This window comes from Myodes glareolus, chromosome 6 (genome assembly GCF_982192425.1).
Source record: "Myodes glareolus chromosome 6, mMyoGla1.1, whole genome shotgun sequence".
Classification (NCBI taxonomy): Eukaryota; Metazoa; Chordata; class Mammalia; order Rodentia; family Cricetidae; genus Myodes; species Myodes glareolus.
In genome coordinates, this window is record NC_142031.1 from 604868 (window position 1) to 625133 (window position 20266).

The 20266-nt window shown below is 51.3% G+C and overlaps 1 protein-coding gene and 1 pseudogene across 3 annotated transcripts in view; both read left to right on the forward strand.

Moving 5' to 3' along the window:
* Window positions 1–14824, forward strand: part of Agrn (agrin) — a 31757-nt gene extending 16933 nt beyond the window's left edge. For 2 of the 3 annotated variants that reach the window (XM_048417639.3, XM_085690216.2), the window contains 33 exons: window positions 524–739; window positions 806–1030; window positions 1120–1344; window positions 1508–1714; window positions 2697–2915; window positions 2988–3182; window positions 3263–3463; window positions 3546–3694; window positions 3779–3884; window positions 4891–5007; window positions 5086–5250; window positions 5393–5536; window positions 5627–5751; window positions 5825–5930; window positions 6012–6344; window positions 6449–6586; window positions 7000–7127; window positions 7243–7357; window positions 7440–7559; window positions 7660–7983; window positions 8082–8274; window positions 8395–8610; window positions 8990–9219; window positions 9309–9443; window positions 9602–9701; window positions 9786–9950; window positions 10134–10245; window positions 10696–10812; window positions 10948–11140; window positions 11224–11311; window positions 12579–12803; window positions 13110–13213; window positions 13458–14824. In XM_048417639.3, the coding sequence (XP_048273596.3) occupies window positions 524–739; window positions 806–1030; window positions 1120–1344; window positions 1508–1714; window positions 2697–2915; window positions 2988–3182; window positions 3263–3463; window positions 3546–3694; window positions 3779–3884; window positions 4891–5007; window positions 5086–5250; window positions 5393–5536; window positions 5627–5751; window positions 5825–5930; window positions 6012–6344; window positions 6449–6586; window positions 7000–7127; window positions 7243–7357; window positions 7440–7559; window positions 7660–7983; window positions 8082–8274; window positions 8395–8610; window positions 8990–9219; window positions 9309–9443; window positions 9602–9701; window positions 9786–9950; window positions 10134–10245; window positions 10696–10812; window positions 10948–11140; window positions 11224–11311; window positions 12579–12803; window positions 13110–13213; window positions 13458–13615 (5594 nt within the window). In that variant the 3' untranslated portion in view covers window positions 13616–14824. Of the gene's footprint in view, window positions 1–523; window positions 740–805; window positions 1031–1119; window positions 1345–1507; window positions 1715–2696; window positions 2916–2987; window positions 3183–3262; window positions 3464–3545; window positions 3695–3778; window positions 3885–4890; window positions 5008–5085; window positions 5251–5392; window positions 5537–5626; window positions 5752–5824; window positions 5931–6011; window positions 6345–6448; window positions 6587–6999; window positions 7128–7242; window positions 7358–7439; window positions 7560–7659; window positions 7984–8081; window positions 8275–8394; window positions 8611–8989; window positions 9220–9308; window positions 9444–9601; window positions 9702–9785; window positions 9951–10133; window positions 10246–10695; window positions 10813–10947; window positions 11141–11223; window positions 11312–11497; window positions 11522–12273; window positions 12307–12578; window positions 12804–13109; window positions 13214–13457 lie in introns of all 3 variants that reach the window. The other variant, XM_085690217.2, reaches the window with a different exon arrangement.
* A 3655-nt stretch (window positions 14825–18479) lies between these two features.
* LOC125389447 (single-stranded DNA-binding protein 2-like) lies at window positions 18480–19185 on the forward strand (annotated as a pseudogene).
* The last annotated feature ends 1081 nt before the right edge of the window (window positions 19186–20266 follow it).

A 20266-nucleotide genomic window follows, 5' to 3' on the forward strand; every position in this document is an offset into this window, starting at 1 on the left:
AGCTTCCTTTATTCACGCCTCTCAGTCTCCTCGAGTTAACAGTGGCAGGGCTCTTTGAGATTTCATAGACACCTCAGTGTATGTCCTCACACAGATCCTTCAAGACCCTTCCAGCGCAACCTCAGGAACCCACCTAAGTTGGAGCTTATGTGGGTGGAGCTAAGGCATGTGCTGGGGCCCTTCTACTATGTGTCAGGGACATGGAAGTGTGCCGGAAGTGAATGCTTTGACCTAGCGTCAGGATATGAACTCTCTACAGTGGTAGAGTACGGGTGAGGGAAACTGTTCTCCCATAAGGAAAGTTCTAGGAGCCTTCCAGGTTGAGCATGTGTATTGACTTTCAATTGTAGGATGTTGGTGCTTGTGTGTTTGGGGTGAGATTAGTCATGTGAATAAGTAAATATGGATCTTCCCATGAGATTTGGGCACAAACAGACTGATGCAAGGACTCATGGGTGTGTGGAGCTAGCAGTGACTTCTGGCCAGCCTGCCTCTGAATACCCTTCCTCTGGTCTAAACTCAGTATGCAGGGGAATGTTATGTGGCTTTGGTGCTGTATGTGAACCCAGTGTCGAGGATCCAGGCCAGGCCTCCTGCGTGTGCAAGAAGAATGTCTGTCCCGCTACTGTGGCTCCTGTGTGTGGCTCGGATGCCTCCACCTATAGCAATGAGTGTGAGCTACAGCGTGCACAGTGCAACCAGCAACGGCGCATTCGCCTGCTTCGCCAAGGACCCTGTGGTAAGTGAGTGTGGGCGTGGGGGAGGGCAGTGGAAAATCAACATGACATCACCTGTAAACCCACAGGGTCCCGGAACCCCTGTGCCAATGTGACCTGCAGTTTTGGTAGCACCTGTGTACCCTCAGCCGATGGACAGACTGCCTCATGCCTGTGTCCCACTACCTGCTTTGGGGCTCCTGATGGTACTGTGTGTGGCAGTGATGGTATTGACTACCCTAGTGAGTGCCAGCTGCTCCGTCATGCTTGTACCCGCCAGGAGCACATCTTCAAGAAGTTTGATGGCCCTTGTGGTAAGCGAAGCACTATACATTGCTTCTCCCATACATGAGTCTTCTATGTGCAGTGGTGACAGCCCCTCATTTCTACCCTCGGACCCTAGACCCCTGCCAGGGCAGCTTGTCAGACCCGAACCACGTCTGCCGTGTGAACCCACGTACACGACTCCCAGAGATGCTTCTGCGGCCAGAGAACTGCCCTGCCAAACATACACCTATCTGTGGAGATGATGGAGTCACCTATGAAAATGACTGTGTCATGGGCCGTATCGGTGCAACCCGTGGCCTGCTCCTCCAGAAAGTACGCTCTGGCCAGTGCCAGACTCGAGGTTCGTGCTCCCCGAGGACTGTCCAGCCCTGCCACTGTGCCTCATTAGGACCTAGTCCTGCATACTTCATGTCCTTACAATGTCAGGTGCCCGTGAGGACTCCGTACATGGTAGACAGTTGGCGTGATACTCTGGCCTATGTGATCTCCTTTGCTGTTCCCAGACCAGTGCCCAGAGACCTGCCAGTTCAGCTCTGTATGCCTGTCCCGCCGTGGCCGTCCTCACTGCTCCTGCGATCGTGTCATCTGTGATGGGGCTTACAGGCCCGTGTGTGCTCAGGATGGCCACACATATGACAATGACTGCTGGCGCCAACAGGCTGAGTGTCGGCAACAGCGTGCCATTCCCCCCAAGCACCAGGGCCCGTGTGGTGAGCAACTTGGGATCCAGCTGGGAATAGCTGGTCTTGCATCATATTCCTTGTCCCTGTCATACACCATGTCCATTCCTTGTCATGTACCTCCTGGAGTCCTGGGCTGGGGTCACTTGGGGAGGGTTGCTGGCATGTGGAGGCTGTGAGAAGGGGAACCGGGGAACCTAAGAGATGGGACAAAGGCAGTGTGCACTTGGCCTTGCTACACCAGCAGGTCCTCTGGTCCATTATCATCAGTCTCCGTACTGCACGGGGCACGGACTACTTGGGTGGGCTGGAATGGAGGTGGTGCTGGAGATTCCTTGTTCTGGGAACACAGCGCAGTTCAAGCCTCATAGATGTTGATTGTAATTTGGGATTTGAGGGACAGGGTAGAGGAAATTGGGCAGTGGCCTGCAGGTCCCATTGGGGCTGTGGGCCTCTATGGTCCTGCCTGCCTCTGCTTTCTGTCTTGGTCAGTCCTCTGTCCATCTTTCTTTCTGCATCTGTCTCTTCTTGGTCCTTCCTTCCCTCTCGGCTCCGACTCTTGTGTCTTCCAGCCTGATCTGCTGGCAGGATGAGGTGACGCGCCTGCCCGCCAGGAGCCCACAGCCTGAGGTCTGCCCCCGGCGCGGCTGGGGGGAGTGGCTTGCTACTGCCTGGCCTTCTGGTCCTCAGAGCAAGTTGACAGACACCCTCTTCCCTGTGTAGTCTGTGATTGTGGGGTACAGGGTTTTCCCATCTATGGGGGAAAAGTTTCAACCCCCATGTGCATGATATCCCAGGGCTGCTGGTGGTCCAGGGTCAGTGACCTGCTATGGACAGTCAGAAACTCATATGTCCCCATCCATCTCTGTTGTGTGTCTGTCCCTTTCTCTGCTGTGTCCTGTGCATCTAGGTCTTCCTCCACCATTCCCACCCTGAAGAGGGGCTATTGCATGGGAGTGGGCTTTTCCCACATCTGGAGAAGAGTGTGGACTGAGTACCACCTCCTCCCCAGACCAGACTCCATCCCCATGCCATGGAGTGCAGTGTGCGTTTGGGGCAGTGTGCACAGTGAAGAACGGGGAAGCTGTGTGCGAGTGCCAGCAGGTGTGTTCCGGTGTCTACGATCCTGTATGCGGCAATGACAATGTCACTTATGGCAGTGTGTGCGAGCTGGAATCCATGGCCTGTGCCCTCAAGAGGGAAATCCGGGTGGCCCGCAGAGGACCCTGTGGTCAGTGGTGGGCAAGTGGGTTGGGTCGGGAAGAGGCTTTTGGTCAGCGTGGTGACAGAGCTTCCTCCCCAGACCGATGCGGGCAGTGCCGTTTTGGATCCTTGTGCGAGATGGAGACTGGACGCTGTGTGTGCCCCTCTGAATGTGTGGCCTCAGCCCAGCCCGTGTGTGGTTCTGATGGACGCACTTATGCTAGTGAATGCGAACTGCATGTCCACGCCTGTACACACCAGATCAGCTTACATGTGGCCTCAGCTGGACACTGCCGTGAGTGGGACCAGAAGGGATAAGCTCCCATGATTCCATCAGGGAATCACGCTTACCCCTGTTTTTACTATCTCCTGTAGAGACTTGTGGAGACACAGTTTGTGCCTTTGGGGCTGTGTGCTCAGCTGGACAGTGTGTGTGTCCCCGTTGTGAGCACCCCCCACCCGGCCCTGTGTGCGGCAGTGATGGCGTCACCTACCTCAGTGCCTGTGAGCTACGAGAAGCTGCCTGTCAGCAGCAGGTACAAATTGAAGAGGTCCGTGCAGGGCCATGTGAGCAGGGTAAGCTCAGGTAACTAGTGTGAACCCCTAGACCTCAGTCTCTGATGGAGACCTCATAGATGACTGCTCTTTTTTTCTGCAGCTGAGTGTGGCTCAGGGGGCTCCGGTTCTGGGGAAGACAATGAGTGTGAGCAGGAGCTGTGCCGGCAGCATGGTGGTGTCTGGGATGAGGACTCGGAGGATGGGCCATGTGTCTGTGACTTCAGCTGCCAGAGTGTTCTTAGAAGCCCAGTGAGTAACACAGCTTCCCATGGCTCCAGGGTGGATGCTCTGAGGAGGGGGTCAAGGCTGCCCTCATTGACCCCATTTCTCCAGGTGTGTGGCTCAGATGGGATCACCTATAACACTGAGTGTGACCTGAAGAAGGCCAGGTGTGAGTCACAGCAAGAACTATATGTTACTGCTCAGGGAGCCTGCCGTGGTGAGTAGCTGTGCCAAACACATCCGGCATGTAATGGCATGTTCGATGCATTTGTGCTTCTGTTTCACTGTGTTTACATGTTCTATGGTGCGTGACAGAGACTTAAGGCTAAAGGCTATGGGCATGCTCACGTACTGTGGTGACTTGCATTATTCTTGTTGATGATGACGGTAGCTTTGTCTTTTGTTTTTTAATTTTATTTATTTATTTTGGTTTTCTTTTTGCTGTTGTTATTTATATCTATTTTGAGGCAGAGTCTCTCTACATAGATAGCCTTAGCTGTTCTGGAACTAGTTATGTAGACCAGGCTGACCTTGAATTCATAGCTCTGCCTGCTTCCTGTCCCTTGGGTACTAGAATTAAAGCTGTACACCAAACACTCACTTTCTATGAGCCAGATTGGGATTCTAAATGGAGGCCACAGGGAATTAAAGGGATACCACTCTTATAGAAAAGAAATTGAAGACAGGCTGGGAATGGTGGTGCTTGCCTTTAATCTCAAAGGCAAGCAGATTTCTGAGTTTCAGGCTAGCCTACAGAGGGAGTTCCAGGACAGCCAGGGCTACACAGAGAACTCCTGTGTTGAAATGAAGGAAGGGAGGAAGGAAGAAAGAAGACTGTGCTGATTTATGTTTGTGTATATACACACATGTATATGCACAGGAATAAATAATGTTTTGAGGAATATAGTGAATGCGTATAAATGTATCTTCATTTATGTGCACTCTTATATCTGTATTATGTGTTTGAGACTCCAGTAATGTATGTGTACATGGGGGTATGAATGTGGCTTCTTACGTTTTGTGGGTTTCGGGTTCTACATTTACTTTGTCTTCATATGTGATATGCTGATTTTACCTATGACAGCCCCAGATTTTGGATTCCCAGTGGGAATTGATGTCAAGAAGGATGACTCATGTGGCAGGAATCACTGAGGCAAAATAATTGAGTTTAGGATAAACATCTAGCACTACATCAAATCTGAATTCTGTACACTTCTCCTCAGGTCCTACCTTGGCTCCACTGCTACCTATGGCACTCCCCCACTGTGCCCAAACCCCCTATGGCTGCTGCCAAGACAATGTCACTGCTGCCCAGGGTGTAGGCTTCGCTGGCTGTCCCAGTGAGTACCTGAACCTGGTCTGACCATGGTCTGACAGAGCTGGACGTCTTCCATGACCAGTACTTTCTCCTCTTGTAGGCACCTGCCACTGCAACCCACATGGCTCCTACAGTGGCACCTGTGACCCAGCCACAGGCCAGTGCTCCTGCCGACCAGGTGTGGGAGGCCTCAGGTGTGATCGCTGTGAGCCTGGCTTCTGGAACTTCCGTGGCATTGTCACTGATGGTCACAGTGGTTGCACTCGTGAGTAACAGAGCTCCAAGCACTGCTGCCTGTCTACCCCATCACTGTTCATGTCTTGGCCTGACCAATACCTGGTAGGACTCTGGGGCGGCAGGTGTGAGGGGGGCTACTAAACTATAGATTCTTCCTCTCGCTCCCCCAGCCTGCAGCTGTGACCCTCGGGGTGCTGTGAGGGATGACTGTGAGCAAATGACTGGCCTGTGTTCCTGTAGGCCTGGTGTGGCTGGTCCCAAGTGTGGGCAATGTCCAGATGGTCAAGCCCTGGGCCAGACTGGCTGTGAAGCAGGTAAGGACCAGGACTGGTGCTGACCCCAGGACTTCCTATGCTGAGGGTGGGAGTTCCTGAGTTGGAAGGGATCTTTTCTGCCTACCGCAGATTCCGTGACAGCTGTGACTTGTGTGGAGATGCACTGTGAGTTTGGTGCCTCCTGCGTAGAGGAGGCCGGTTTTGCCCACTGTGTCTGCCCAACCCTCACGTGCCCAGAGGCTAACTCTACCAAGGTAAGGACTGAAATATGTGGAGAGTGGTGGGGGTGAGGAGACCTTTCCCAAGCATCCTTTCTCTGTACCCCAGGTCTGTGGATCAGATGGTGTCACATATGGCAATGAGTGCCAGTTGAAAAGTATTGCCTGTCGTCAGGGTCTGGACATCTTCACTCAGAGTCTTGGCCCCTGCCAGGGTAAGGACCTGGAGCAACTACCTAGAACAAACTAGGATTTGACTGTCCTGACTCCAGCCCCTAACATCCCTCTGTTTACAGAGATCGTTGCTCCTGAAGCTTCCCCAGCATCTGCATCTATGACTACCCCGAGGCATGTCCTGAGCGAGGCGCAGCCATCCCCCAACAGCGGCCTTCCTCTGGCTCCCAGTAGTACTACCCGTGATTGGCTCACCCCACTACCCACATCACGACCTCAGACCACAGTCAGCATCCCCAGGAGCACTCCATGGCCTGTGCTGACTGTGCCTCCATTAGCATCCACGGATGTAACCGGTCTCACCACATCAGTCTTCAGTGAATCTGGCAGCACCAATGGGAGTGGCGATGAGGAGCTGAGCGGAGATGAGGAGGCCAGTGGGGGCGGGTCTGGGGGTGAGCAGGGCTTCAGGGGCGTGTGGGCAGGTCTGAGGGTGATGTGGGGGTAGAGCCCAAGAGTGGCTCCTACCCAGGGCCGTGCTTAGACTACATTTCCCCAGGACTCGAGCCCCCTGTGGGCAACATTGTGGTGACCCATGGGCCACCCATTGAGAGGGCTTCCTGCTACAATTCACCTTTGGGCTGCTGTTCAGATGGCAAGACACCCTCACTGGACTCTGAAGGCTCCAACTGTCCTGGTAAGTGAAGAACGGGGAAGGGGGTGAGCTTGGGACGGTGTAGACATACCAGGAGTACTGTCTTCATCTTGTGACAGCAGGTTATAATGTTCTGGCTTCAGCACTTGAGTGTGTGGGGGTTTGGAGATTTGGCACACATGTGCCTTCTGGTCTCAACCACTCAATATGAGATTATGCCAAGGACCCTATAGCTAACCCATCTTTCTCCTTAAAAGCCAGCTTGGGGCGCCTGCTCCTAGGAATTGCCTGGTAACTGACACCAGTCCTACCCTGGGGTCCCCACTCACTAACCCCATGATCATCTGACTAACATCCCTGCTCTGCACCCCACATGGCTTGCTGTGGAGCTTGCTTCTGTGGCTGCCTAGGAGGCTAGATGGTATTAGCAGGGCCTCACTGCCCCTCCCCCACAGCTACCAAGGCATTCCAGGGAGTGCTGGAGCTTGAGGGGGTCGAGGGACAGGAGCTGTTCTACACACCTGAGATGGCTGACCCCAAGTCAGAGTTGTTTGGGGAGACCGCAAGGAGCATTGAAAGCACGGTATGAGGGTTTGTGGGGTGTCCATTTAGGACAGACCCGGATGACTGACTGAACTGAACCGATTGTAATTGGGTTTAGACAGTACCTACTGCCCTCACCCATTACCTGCCCACAGCTGGACCACCTATTCCGGAATTCAGATGTCAAGAAGGACTTCTGGAGTGTCCACCTGCGGGACCTGGGGCCTGGCAAATTAGTCCGTGCCATCGTGGACGTTCACTTTGACCCTAGTAAGCCCCAATTCACCTCATGGGAGATGTTGGGTATGGACTACATGGAGCCAGGCCCTGCTCAGGACCCTTTTCTTCTTAGCCACAGCCTTCCAGGCACCAGATGTGGGCCAGGCCCTGCTCCGACAGATCCAAGTGTCCAGACCATGGGCCCTGGCAGTGAGGAGGCCTCTGCAGGATCATGTGCGATTCTTAGACTTTGGTGAGTGTCAGGTTAGACCTTCTTATCTTGCCTGTCCTGCCTTCTCACTTTGCATTCCGTGTGTTCTTCTCACCTACCTAACATTTATCCTTCCCTGCAGACTGGTTTCCCACTTTCTTTACGGGAGCTGCCACAGCCAGAGCCACCACCGTGAGCCGACTGTTTGCCTCCGTCACCCCACGAGTCTACCCCAGTCACACCAGCTGGCCTGTTGGCAGAACCACAGCACCACTAACCACACGCCGACCTCCTACAGTTGCCCCCAGCACTCACCAACCTCGGACCCCAGGCCCTCAACAGCCCCCACACAAGCCCTGTGATTCCCAACCTTGCCTCCATGGAGGCACCTGCCGGGACCAGGATTCTGGCAAGGGCTTCACCTGCAGCTGCACTGCAGGCAGGGGTGGCACTTTCTGTGAGGAGGGTAAGGTTACTCAATGCTGGAGGGCTCTGGGATATGGCTAGAGGGTGGAGCCAGAGTATCAGGCACTCCTTTAGCTCAGCTCTATCTGTTCCCTGCAGTACAATTCCCCTCTGTTCCTGCTTTCGAGGGCCACTCCTTCTTGGCCTTCCCCACCCTCCGGGCCTACCACACACTGCGCCTGGCACTGGAATTCCGGGCGCTGGAGACTGAGGGACTGCTCCTCTACAATGGCAATGCCCATGGCAAGGACTTCCTGGCTCTGGCTCTGCTGGATGGGCATGTGCAGTTCAGGTGGGCATGGCTTCTGTCGGTGGCCGAGAGCAATTCAGACCTGAATCTACAGGGTGTGAAGTCTTAGGTGAAATGACGCAGGCCTGGACCAACATCCTAAGCACCTGTTCCCATGCCCAGGTTTGACACAGGCTCAGGGCCAGGAATATTAACCAGCTCAGTGCCGGTGGAACCAGGACGATGGCACCGCCTAGAATTGTCACGGCATTGGCGGCAGGGAACACTTTCTGTGGATGGCGAGACTCCTGTTGTGGGTGAAAGTCCCAGTGGCACTGATGGCCTCAACTTGGACACGAACCTCTTTGTGGGTGGTGTCCCAGAAGAACAGGTTTCCACGTGAGCAGGAATAGGCTGGGACTGACTGGGCCCCTAGTCTCTGACTCTGGGTAACAAATGATGGGTAATAGAGGAATGGGGTGGATGGTAGCTATAGCTTTGATCTCTACCCAGCCTCTGACCCTCCACCGGTCCCTGCTGTGCTCTCTGTGGTAGCAAGATGGAACCTCTGAAGATGGCTATCCCTGACCTTCAGCCCTGATCCTTGACCCTCATCCCTACCTCCTGATTCTGTCCGTTTATGGAACTGACCACCCTGTGAACACAAGGAGAGTAGGCGTAGGGGCACCCCTGATCCCTCACCCTAGTTTATGGAGCATGTTAGTATTACAGCTGATGATGGAAGGATGCCTCTAACTCTGACCCCTCCTGGTGTCAGGGTGCTTGATCGGACCTCTGTGGGCAGCGGCCTGAAAGGATGCATTCGTGTACTGGACATCAACAACCAGCAGCTAGACCTTAGTAACTGGCAGGAAGCCGTGATCTTAAGCTCGGGTGTGGGAGAATGTGGAGACCATCCCTGCTTGCCTAACCCCTGCCATGGTGGGGCTGTGTGCCAGGCCCTGGAGGCTGGCATGTTCCTCTGTCAGTGCCCACCTGACCGCTTTGGTGAGGACTAGCCTGGTACCTGGGCAGGTGTCTAGGGGTTGTGGGAGGAGTCTCATGTTTCCCTGGAACCCTACCCAATCTCCCCTCAGGCCCGACTTGTGCAGATGAAAAGAACCCCTGCCAGCCAAACCCCTGCCATGGGGCAGCTCCCTGCCGTGTGCTTTCCAGGGGTGGGGCCAAGTGTGAGTGCCCCCTGGGACGCAGAGGTGCCTTCTGCCAGACGGGTAAGGTCAAGGAGATGCTGGGGAAAGATGAGGGGTTACAGTCAATTCCTGGGTTGATTTGGGGTCTGGTGTACCATCCAGTTGGGGTTGAATTATGACACAATAGAAGGAAAACCAGAGCCTGCAATCCTGTCTGACTTCTGTTTGGCCCTTCTTAGTCCTGGAGACTGGTACTGACTCCCGGCCCTTCCTGGCTGACTTCAGTGGCTTCTCCTACCTGGAACTAAAAGGCTTGCACACCTTCGAGAGAGACCTGGGGTTAGTAGGGCGGGAGGGTTAAAGGAAGGGATCCAGCCTGACGAGGAGACAGTGATACCCTCTCACAGCCCCACATAACTCCAGGGAGAAGATGGCGCTGGAGGTGGTGTTCTCGGCTCGTGGGGCCAGTGGCTTGCTCCTCTACAATGGGCAAAAGACAGATGGCAAGGGGGACTTTGTGTCCCTGGCCCTGCATAACCAGCACTTGGAGTTCCGCTATGACCTTGGCAAGGGGGCTGCAGTCATCAGGTGGGCATTTATATGGTAACTAGACTGGGCATTTGCCAGGGTTGTCTCTGAACCATGTGCATAGATCACAAGGAAGATCTAAAAGACTACCCTGAGGTTGGGATGTCAGTGTGTATATTAGGGATATATATGTCTTGGGCCCTGGGTGAGCAGAGCCCAGAACCTATCCATACCTCTTTGCAGGAGCAAGGAGCCTATAGCCCTAGACACCTGGATCAGGGTATCCCTGGAACGAAATGGCCGCAAGGGTGCCCTTCGAGTGGGTGATGGGCCCCGTGTGCTAGGGGAGTCTCCGGTGAGTATCCAGTGCATGAGGAAGGCCCAGACCTCCCACACCCTATTGCCACCACTTCCCTTCCTCCTCCCTCGGGGCTCATAGCCCCTCGATACCCACGTCTCACATAACTGTTTTCTCTGTCTGCCTTGTGCTTCAATCTGTCTCCTTTCTGCCCCCACTGCTCTCTGGCTCTTGCTCTGCAACCCCCCCACCTGCTCTCCGGATGTCAGAAATCCCGCAAGGTACTGTTGGCCTCTTACCCAACTCACCATCTCTTGTACCCATTCCTAGAGTAGCACTTTCCCACTAAGGTTCACGTCTGCCATTTCTGTGTAATTAATGCTGCCTCCTAGATAGTGAGGGGGTGGATGTGGGGCATCAAGCAAATGGGCATATTGACCTGGGGCTTGGCCTACTCTGGCCCAGTGGATGGATCATTCGTGACCTTTTACTCCATGCCTCCTATAGGTGCCTCATACCATGCTCAACCTCAAGGAGCCCCTCTATATCGGAGGAGCTCCTGACTTCAGCAAGCTGGCCCGGGGAGCTGCAGTGTCTTCTGGCTTTGATGGAATCATCCAACTGGTATGGGGGAGGGTACCAGCCAGGGTTCTCCACAGTGCGAGGGCCATACTATGTGTGGAATCTGTCCTGGGTGAGGGCTGTCTCATCAGAGAAAGAAACAGATATGATAACAGCACGCCCTCCTCTCCTCCTCAGGTGTCTCTAAGTGGCCACCAGCTGCTGACTCGGGAGCATGTATTGCAGGCTGTGGACGTCTCCCCTTTTACAGACCACCCTTGTACCCAGGCCTCAGGCAACCCCTGCCTTAATGGGGGTTCATGTATCCCGAGGGAAGCCACTTATGAATGCCTGTGTTCTGGGGGCTTCTCTGGGCTGCACTGCGAGAAGGGTGAGCACTGGCAGCCCAGGGCTGAGACTTGACATGGCCTGGACATCTCATCTGAGGCCCATTTCATCCCATCTGTCTCCCAGGGCTAGTTGAGAAGTCAGTGGGGGACCTAGAAACGCTGGCCTTTGATGGGCGGACCTACATTGAATACCTCAATGCCGTGATTGAGAGGTAACATGCAGTCAGGAGCCAAGCACTCCCTCCACCCTCGGCTGTCTTGTCTGGTCCTGTTTGTGCATGCCATTCTGGGTAGAGGTGTTAGATTCTCCATACTCCTCTCAGCTCTGGCCAGGAGGGAAGGCCCAGAATCTACCCTACCCCCTTCATTCTCACTATCTCTGTCTCTTTGTTTGCAAGCGAGCTGACCAATGAGATTCCACCGTAAGTAGGCCCTTGGCTCTACTCTTACCTTGGCACTCACTCATATCCATGCTTTGCTCCTAGCATTACAATCTTGAGCCCCACTAAAGGTGGAATTTCTACCATGGATGGAAGATGGGGTTGGGACCTGTTTATATACTGTCAGGCCCAGCTTCCTACCTTGGAAATGGTCAGTCCTCTTCCTAGGATATACCTGCCAAGGGCCATCACCCACAACGGAGGCTCCAGTGCAAGTGTGATTTTTGTGCTTGTATATATATATATGTATGTATGTATACATGTTTCTATGTGTAGTTATATACTTGGGAGTGTATCTAATTTGTGGGTATATATGTTTGTAATGTGTCTACATATGCCCGTTATGTGCTTGCATCATGCAAATGTGAATGTGAGTTTGTGTAGATATGTATGCATGTATGCAAGTGTGTGTGTGTGTGTGTGTGTGTGTGTGTGTGTGTACAGACACGGTCATATATGTGCTAGGGCATCTCCACGACTGCTGCCATCAGAAGACCCTTCATGTCCATTCCATATCACCAATGCCTCTCTCATTGAACTACCCACTAGGGCATGTGCCCAATATATGTGTTGCATAAGGGTCACTGCTGAAACCCTTTGTGGGAAGGGCCATTGATCCCCTGGAGTCATGCTTGCTCTTCCTGTCACCTGCACATGTTGACAAAGGGAATTTTGGCCTGCATTCAGCCTGTCTTGTCTCCTGCTTACTGCTTCCCTCTCTTCCTGCTTCTAAGCCCTGAAACTCTGGATTCCGGGGCCCTTTTCAGGTAAGCACATGGCAGTACCTGAGAGACCCAGCACATTACCTTGCCATGTGCCTGCCTCTTGTCTGCCACCTCTCCGATCAACTTTGTCTAGTTGATCATGTCTTCCCTCTCTCCTTTGTCTCACTGTTGGTGTTGCCCCCCTGCCCACCAGCTTCTGATCTCCATGGTAGTAGCTCAAGCTTTTGTGCTGTAACAACACCCATACCTACCCCACCTCCATTACCTACCAGCCACCCTCCTGGAAGCCTTTGATCCATACTTTTACTTTTCAGTGAAAAGGCGCTACAGAGCAACCACTTTGAACTGAGCTTGCGCACCGAGGCCACACAGGGGCTGGTACTGTGGAGTGGCAAAGCCACAGAACGAGCAGACTATGTGGCTCTGGCCATTGTGGACGGATACCTGCAGCTAAGCTATGATTTAGGTTCCCAGCCAGTTGTGCTGCGCTCCACTGTGAAGGTCAACACCAACAGATGGCTTCGAGTCAGGGCTCACAGGTCAGTGGAGCCCACTGAGAATAACAGCAGGTAGTGACCCGACTTGTTTAGCTTGGTTATACCCAGTCACTCATGGCCGCTAGTAGCCTGACTCAAGTTCTACTAGTGAGGACGGGAGGAGGGAGCAGCAAACAAAAAGACGCAGGAGAAGCAATCAACCTCTGTCCCCTGGGAGCCTGGGAGAACATAAGTGTCATTCCCAGAGTGTGGTTTCTACAAGGCATGTGATAGAGAAAATGTGGGGCCTGGGTCCTAGAGCAGGGAGAGAGGGAGCTCCTAACAACTTTGCTCCACCCATCCCCCTAGGGAACAGCGGGAAGGTTCTCTTCAGGTGGGCAATGAGGCCCCTGTGACTGGCTCTTCCCCACTGGGTGCCACACAACTGGACACAGATGGAGCCCTGTGGCTTGGTAAGTGTTTGGAGGTGGCCAGGGGAGGAGACACCCAAGGGTCTCAAACTAAATGAGGGATAGACTGCCCTAGAGCTGACACCCATATCAACCCCATCTGGATAACACCCTTTTCTGCATTAACCCTGCAGATCTTAGGCCATAGGGATCTGTGTTCATGTATAGTACCCCCCACTTGTATTCAGGTGCTGGTGGGCCCCATGTGTTGGTATCCCTGCCTGCTGATTTACTCTCTGTCCTGTAGGAGGCCTCCAGAAGCTGCCTGTGGGACAGGCTCTACCCAAGGCCTATGGCACAGGTTTTGTAGGCTGTCTGCGGGACGTGGTGGTAGGCCATCGCCAGCTACACCTACTGGAAGACGCTGTCACCAAACCAGAGCTAAGGCCCTGCCCCACTCCCTGAGCTACCACCAGAGCTCCCACTCTCCGTACTGTAATTATTTTTTATTTTTGTAAACTTGTTGCTTTTTTTTTATATGATTTTCTTGCCTGCACGTTGGCCAGAAGGACTGCTGGCCTGGCTTCTTTTCCGTCCAGGCAGCTGTGCTGCAGAAGCAAAAGTGGTGCTGAGGGACTCATACATAGGCCATGGCAACTTAGAGCCCAGGGCTTTGGAGGCAGCCTTAGGACACACTCCTCCGCCCCTTGCACTGTACGTACCTACCTGTCCGTTTGTACTGGTCTTTTGGGTCTCCTAGCCCATTGGCAAACCCTACTCCCGTGTTATTAATGCTTTATTGAATGAGAACTGTGTCCCTGAGCAGGAGGGGGCTGTTGGAGCTGAAGAGGCCCTTCATTAGAGCAAGTACCACTGGATCCTTTGTTGGTTTCCACTTAAGCTGCTCCCCCGCATGTGCTGAGGGCCAGCCTCATCTCAGGCTAGCCTGGACCCCTAGTGCTCCCTGTACCAATGCTGTGGTTTAGAAAAATTGTAATATCGGGGCGTCATTTTACTTCCACAAATGCGTCTGCCTGTCCCAGGATGCTGGAAACAAGCCAAGCTCCATCTAAGTTGTCTTGACTGGCTTTCAGCTTGCCCTACCCACCTACCCAGCCACTCTTGGACATAGCCTTTCCCCAAATACCAGGCCACTTAGGAGCCCCTAGGCAGGAACGCGTCACTATGGGATGTAGTTGATCTCCATTTCTTCCCTGCCTGAGCAGCCAGCTGCACCTGTCTCTCAAAGGATATCTAAGCCAGACTTATAACCATATTCTTCCAGCCTTGATTTTACTTGGTTTCTGATGTGGAAGTATTGTCGTTCCTGTTTTAACTCACACCAACCATTAATTGGTCCAATGTGAGGTCACCCTTGTCTGAGTGGCAGTTATCTGGCCAGTGTCCAGCCAAGGGCATGTACGGGGGTAGCGGAGGTGGCTATAGAGCCAAAATTGCCTTAAACTGCAGCAACCATCTGTTTCTCCACTCCCTGTCCTTAATGTCCAGCACAATCATCTTGGGAGAAAGACCAGACAGATCTGGGATGGGGGCAGCCTGACCTTTTTCCTCCTGTGGTGGTCCAAGGCTGGAGGGAGCTGCATGGTATCTTGTTACTAACTCCAGTATGTGTCTGTGTCAAATACCATAAAATAAAGTGTGAAAACTTTAAAATAGGGGCTGTGTTTGTACCTACTAGCCTGATGGCTTCTTAAGTAGAACCTGAACATGGTTCCTTTTGGCTGAGGAACATGCATACTTCTGGAAGCAGGAGGGGAGTATGAAAGCTAACTAAAAAAAAAAAAAACCACTGTCCTCTGGCAACAAGGCTACAGTGTGTCTCTCTGTGTGTGCATGTATCAGTCTGATTATAAAGAAGGGAGCCAGTGGTTGCACAGAGGACAAAACCAGGCGGAATGAGAATGCCTTGGTGGAAACCAAGGCAGCCCCTTGATCTGGTTCAGATGTGTGCATGGTGAGAAGACACTAACTAGTCTTAGTGCCACTCTCTAACGACTAAGCACTCAACTGTATGAACCTGTGGGGGCCATTCTTATTCAAACCACCACTTCATGAGGTGGGGTCCTGAGGCATGGCAAGGTGGGGAGCAGATTGGAAGGGGCATTTGAATGGGGACTCTGATGGTCTAAAGGGGGCTGGATGGGAGAACTTGAGACCCTGCAGAGAGTGGAAGAGTATATACCTGTCCATAGTGTGCGGGAAGTAAAGGAGGCTAAAATGGAAAGCCAGTCTGGAAGACCAGGAGATGGGAGTTGTCTAAGAAGTAACTTCTGTGGCTGGAAAACAAGGCTTCTCTATGGAACAGCCTGGCTGTCCTTCTACCTCTACTTCTCAGGTGTTGGAATTAAAGGCGTGTGCCACCACACCTGCCCCCCTCTGGGTGTTGGGAATTGAACCCAGGTTCTCTGGAAACAGCCACCACTTTTTTGAGACAGCGTTTCTTTGTGTATCCCGGACTGTCCTGGAACTGGAACTCACTCTGTAGACTGGGCTGCTTCCAACTCAGATATCCACCTGCCTCTGCTTCCAGCTCCAGAGTACTGGGCCTAAAGGCATGTGCACTCAGCACTCTTAACTGCTGAGTCATCTCTCCAGTCCTTGTTCCCACCCCTGAGTGATTTCTAAGAGAGAAAGATAAAATAAAAGTGAACTTACTCTCCGTGGCTGTGTGGATGTGGGATCTGAGGATAGAAGCCGAACAGTAGGAGGAGCCTCAAGCGCGAGGGGCAGGGGAAATCAATATTCATCAAGCTTATTGTGTGAGGAGGGTGGCCAGCAGGTTAAGGGCCATGCCAGATGTAGAGCCAAGCTGCTTCATCTTTACTCTTAAGCCTGGAAGCCTATATGCATCCTTTATTCAAAAGTGGGGACCACATACCTTTAGTCCCAGCTCCTCCAGAGGTAGAAGTAGGCAGATCTCAGTTGGTTCAAGGCCAGCCTGGTCTATAACATATCAAGTTCCAGGCTAGCCAGGACTACATATTATAATGTCCTTGTCCCAAAAAAGAGTGGAAAGGGTGCTGGGGGGTTGGGAGGAAGTTGAAGAGATGGCTCAACGGTTAAGAGCATCTGCTGCACTTGCACAGGACCAGGGCTCGGTTCCTAGCACCCACAGGTGGCTCACAATCATCCTTAACTCCAGTTCCTGGGATCAGATGCTCTTCTGATTGATGGCATCAGGCACGCTTATAGTGTACATGTATACATGCAAGCAAACATTCAAACACAAATTAAAAAGTGGGGGCATAGTGATACATGCCTTTAATTCCAGCACTTTGGAGGCATAGGTAGAGCTTTGTGAGTTCAAAGCTAGCCTGGTCTATATAGTGAGTTCCAGTACAGTTAGACCTACATAATGAGACCCTATTTAAAAACAAAAATAGGGGCTAGGTGGAAAGATGGATCAATGATTAAGAGCACTTGCTGGTCTTCCAGAGGACTGGAGTCTGGTGCCCAGCACCCATGTCAGAGGGCTCATAGCTGCCTGTAACTACAGTTCCAGGGGACATCTTGTAGCAGCACCAACACATACGATATAAAATGTTCAAACTTTTAAAAGTTCCATCTCCAAATGCCCAAAGTCTTTAAAACTCCAAAAACTCCCTATAAAACTTTTTTTAAAAAATGTTTGTTTATGGGGGCTGTAGAGATAGCTCAGCGGTTAAGAGCATTGCCTGCTCTTCCAAAGGTCCTGAGTTCAATTCCCAGCAACCACATGGTGGCTCACAACCATCTGTAATGAGGTCTGGTGCCCTCTTCTGGCGTGCAGACATACACACAGACGGAATATTGTATACATAGTAAATAAATAGATATATAAAAAAATTATTTATTTAGCCTGCCTGCCTGCACACACACCAGAAGCGGGCACCAGATCTCATTACAGATGGCTGTGAGCCACCATGTGGGTGCTGGGAACAGAACTTGACCTCTGGAAGAGCAGCCAGTGCTCTTAACCTCTGAGCCATCTCTCCAGCCCCTCCCTATAAAACTTTAAAAAAAAAAAAAACCCATCTCCCTTTAATCCCAGCACTCAGGAGGCCAACTAGTCTATGGAGCAAGTTTCAGGACAGCCAAGGCTACACAGAGAAACCCTGCCTCAACACCCCCCTCCCCCCGCAAATCTTTAAAAGCTCCAAGTTTAGCCGAGTGATGGTGGTGGTTGTGGTGGTGGTGCATGCCTTTAATCCCAGTACTTGGGGGGCAGAGGAAGGTGAATCTCTGAGTTCGAGACCAGCCACAAAGTGAGTTCCAAGGCAGCCAAAGCTACCCGAGAAACCCTGTCTCGAAAACGAAAGAAAGAAAGAAAGAAAACAAGTCTCAACTGTGGGTGTCAATAGTGTAGAGTTCAGAGCTTGACATCTGGGCTTCAAAGAACCTGAAGCGCTAACTCCACCTCCTTCCACAGCACTCTGGCTCCACTGCATGCTTGGTTGACATCCCAGGGTACTGGTATCTCCAAAATGCCAGGGTTTTCTGCTATAACTGGATTGTAATTTTACCAACAGCCTCTCATACACTCTCTTCAGGGACTCCAGCCCTGCCCCACAATGCCAAGCCTACTGCTCTCCATGGTCCCTTCATGCCATCAGAACCAATACCACCTTGGAGACTCTTACACATTATCAGCATAAGTTACAGCTTTGGCTGCCTCTGGACCACAGTCTCTTCCATATGCAGCTGATTCTTCAGTCCCAACTGACCAGAACCACAATTATTAATTCAAAATATCATTGGACAGGTCTCCATCTGCACTGCTGTCAGCATTTTCTAAGTTCCCATAACAGCTCATTGAGTTCTGAATATTTAATGGCTTTTCTAGAAGTCCACAATCCTCCCCAAAACATAGTCAGGTCTGTCACAGCAATACACCACAATTCTAGTACCAATTTCTGTGTTTGTTAGGGTTTCTATGGCTGTGATTAAAGACCATATCACAGCCAGCACACCTGTGGGCATCAAACGAACCTGGAAAGGTAATGGTAGACAGAGACATGGGACTCTGGGTTCACACCAAGAATGAACAAGGGACTGGGTAGTGGTGGCACACACCTTTAATCCCAGCACTTGAGAAGCAGAGGCAGGTTGATCTCTGAGTGTGAGGCCAGCCTGGTCTACAGAGTGAGTTCCAGGGCAGGACTGTTTCACAGAGAAACCCTGTCTTTAAAAAGAACAAGAGCAGACTGTGATGGTTTGACAAATGAGTGGCAGCAGGAGCTGCTTTTTGCCCAAGCAGAAGACCGGAGTGACATCAGTGCTTTCCCATCCCACAGCCAGACCTGGGAGAAGTTAGCATTTCATATTGAAAATGGAGCTCAGAAATTGGCCCGGACACTCAAGCAAAGCAAAAGCCTTCTATGGTTATAGAGCTGATACAGCTCCCAGCTCTGTGCCTGGAAACATGTCCCCAGGAGATGTCATGCTTGTAGGTCTTTTATGTCATCGTGGTACCCTTGGAGGGTACCTAATCAGGTACTTGGAGGTGTCCTAGGAAGTGAGCTATTACTCCCCAGCAGAATGGACCCACACAACATGGACATCCAAACATGGGTGTGGCAATGCAGAGAGTGACTCCTCCAAGGGGAATGGTGGTGCCTTTAGGATCATAGAAGTATGGAGATGTGATGAAACTTTAGGTGACCCTGGAATGCATGGAATGAACTTGAGTCCAGATAAACCTTGGCCAAACCAACAGATGCCAATTTAATAGCATATTCCTCGGTGTCTCCTGGGAATTAAGTAGGTCTTCTAGGATGCAGTACCTTCCGGGCCTAACAGACCTAATTTTCCAATAGGCCCTGGGTAAGATGGGCCGATGGTGGATTCGGAGGAACAGAGTCCAATCTCATGAATGACTCTTTAGGCTCAGGAGATACGGGTAGTATTTCCAAGAATTATCCCAATAATATGAGTTTGAGTAACCAGTTGGGCACTCCAAGGCATGAAGCAAAATGGGGTGAGGAAATTTCTTAAATCATTTTCAGAGTAAGAGTTACTCCGCCAGCATGACATGAATGTGTAACTTATTACCAAATTTCAAGAAAGCCACCATGAGTGAGCTCTTCACAGAGCTACTACAGAAAGCTACTCATCAGTGTGAAGTTAAAAAGGGAATCTCAGTCACACCGAACCAACCTTTTCAGTTCCTGCTCTCTCCCCTATTTTGTGAAGAAAGCAGGTCCAAATGTAATTCAAACAATTGAATGAATGGGGTAGCACATTAGAATTGTCCTAAATTAGGGTTGGAGAGATGGCTCAGAGGTTAAGAGCACTGGCTGCTCTTCCAGAGGCCTTGAATTCAGTTCTCAGCAACCACCTAGTGGCTCACAACCACCTGTAGTGGGATCGATCTGATGCTCTCTACTGGCATAGAGGCATACATGAAGATAGAACACTTACATAAAATAAATAAATCTAAAAAAAACCAGCATGTCCTAAACTGAACTGCAAATAATTCTCTGTGTAATATGTGTGGGAAAGAGAATGTATCACACATGTAGACCTACATGCACATATACACATGTATGCATTAACTCATAGGGCATTGTAAGACGCTACATGACATGTTTGTTTTGTTCAAGACAGGATCTCACTATGTAGCCTTGGCTGTCTTGGGACTCACTATGTAGACCAATTAAAGGCACACGCCACTATGTTTGGTGCCTGACTACATAATGTCTTAAGTAGAAGTAAGTTGGGAATTTCGTTCCATGCTTTTATTTCACTTTTCCATTTTGATTATTAAAGTTTGCTTCTGCAAATAGCTGAACTATTTTGTGCTGAGTATATCAATCACAGCTTTATAGCTTTATGTTTGTTTTGTTTTTTCAAGAAGAGTTTCTCTGTGTAGCTCTGGCCGTCCTGGAACTCATTCTATAGACCAGGATGATTTCGAACTCAGAGACCCACTTGCCTCTGCCTCCCAATTGCTGGGATTAAAGGCATATGCTGCCACATTCAATTTATGTGTTTTTTTTTTAATGGGGAGGGGAGAGGGTGAGTGGAGGAGCAGGAGGGAAGTGGGAGGAGGAGAGGAAGTGGAAATTTTGATTGCCATTATTTATAAAGTAATAAAAAAAAATCAGAGAAAAAAAG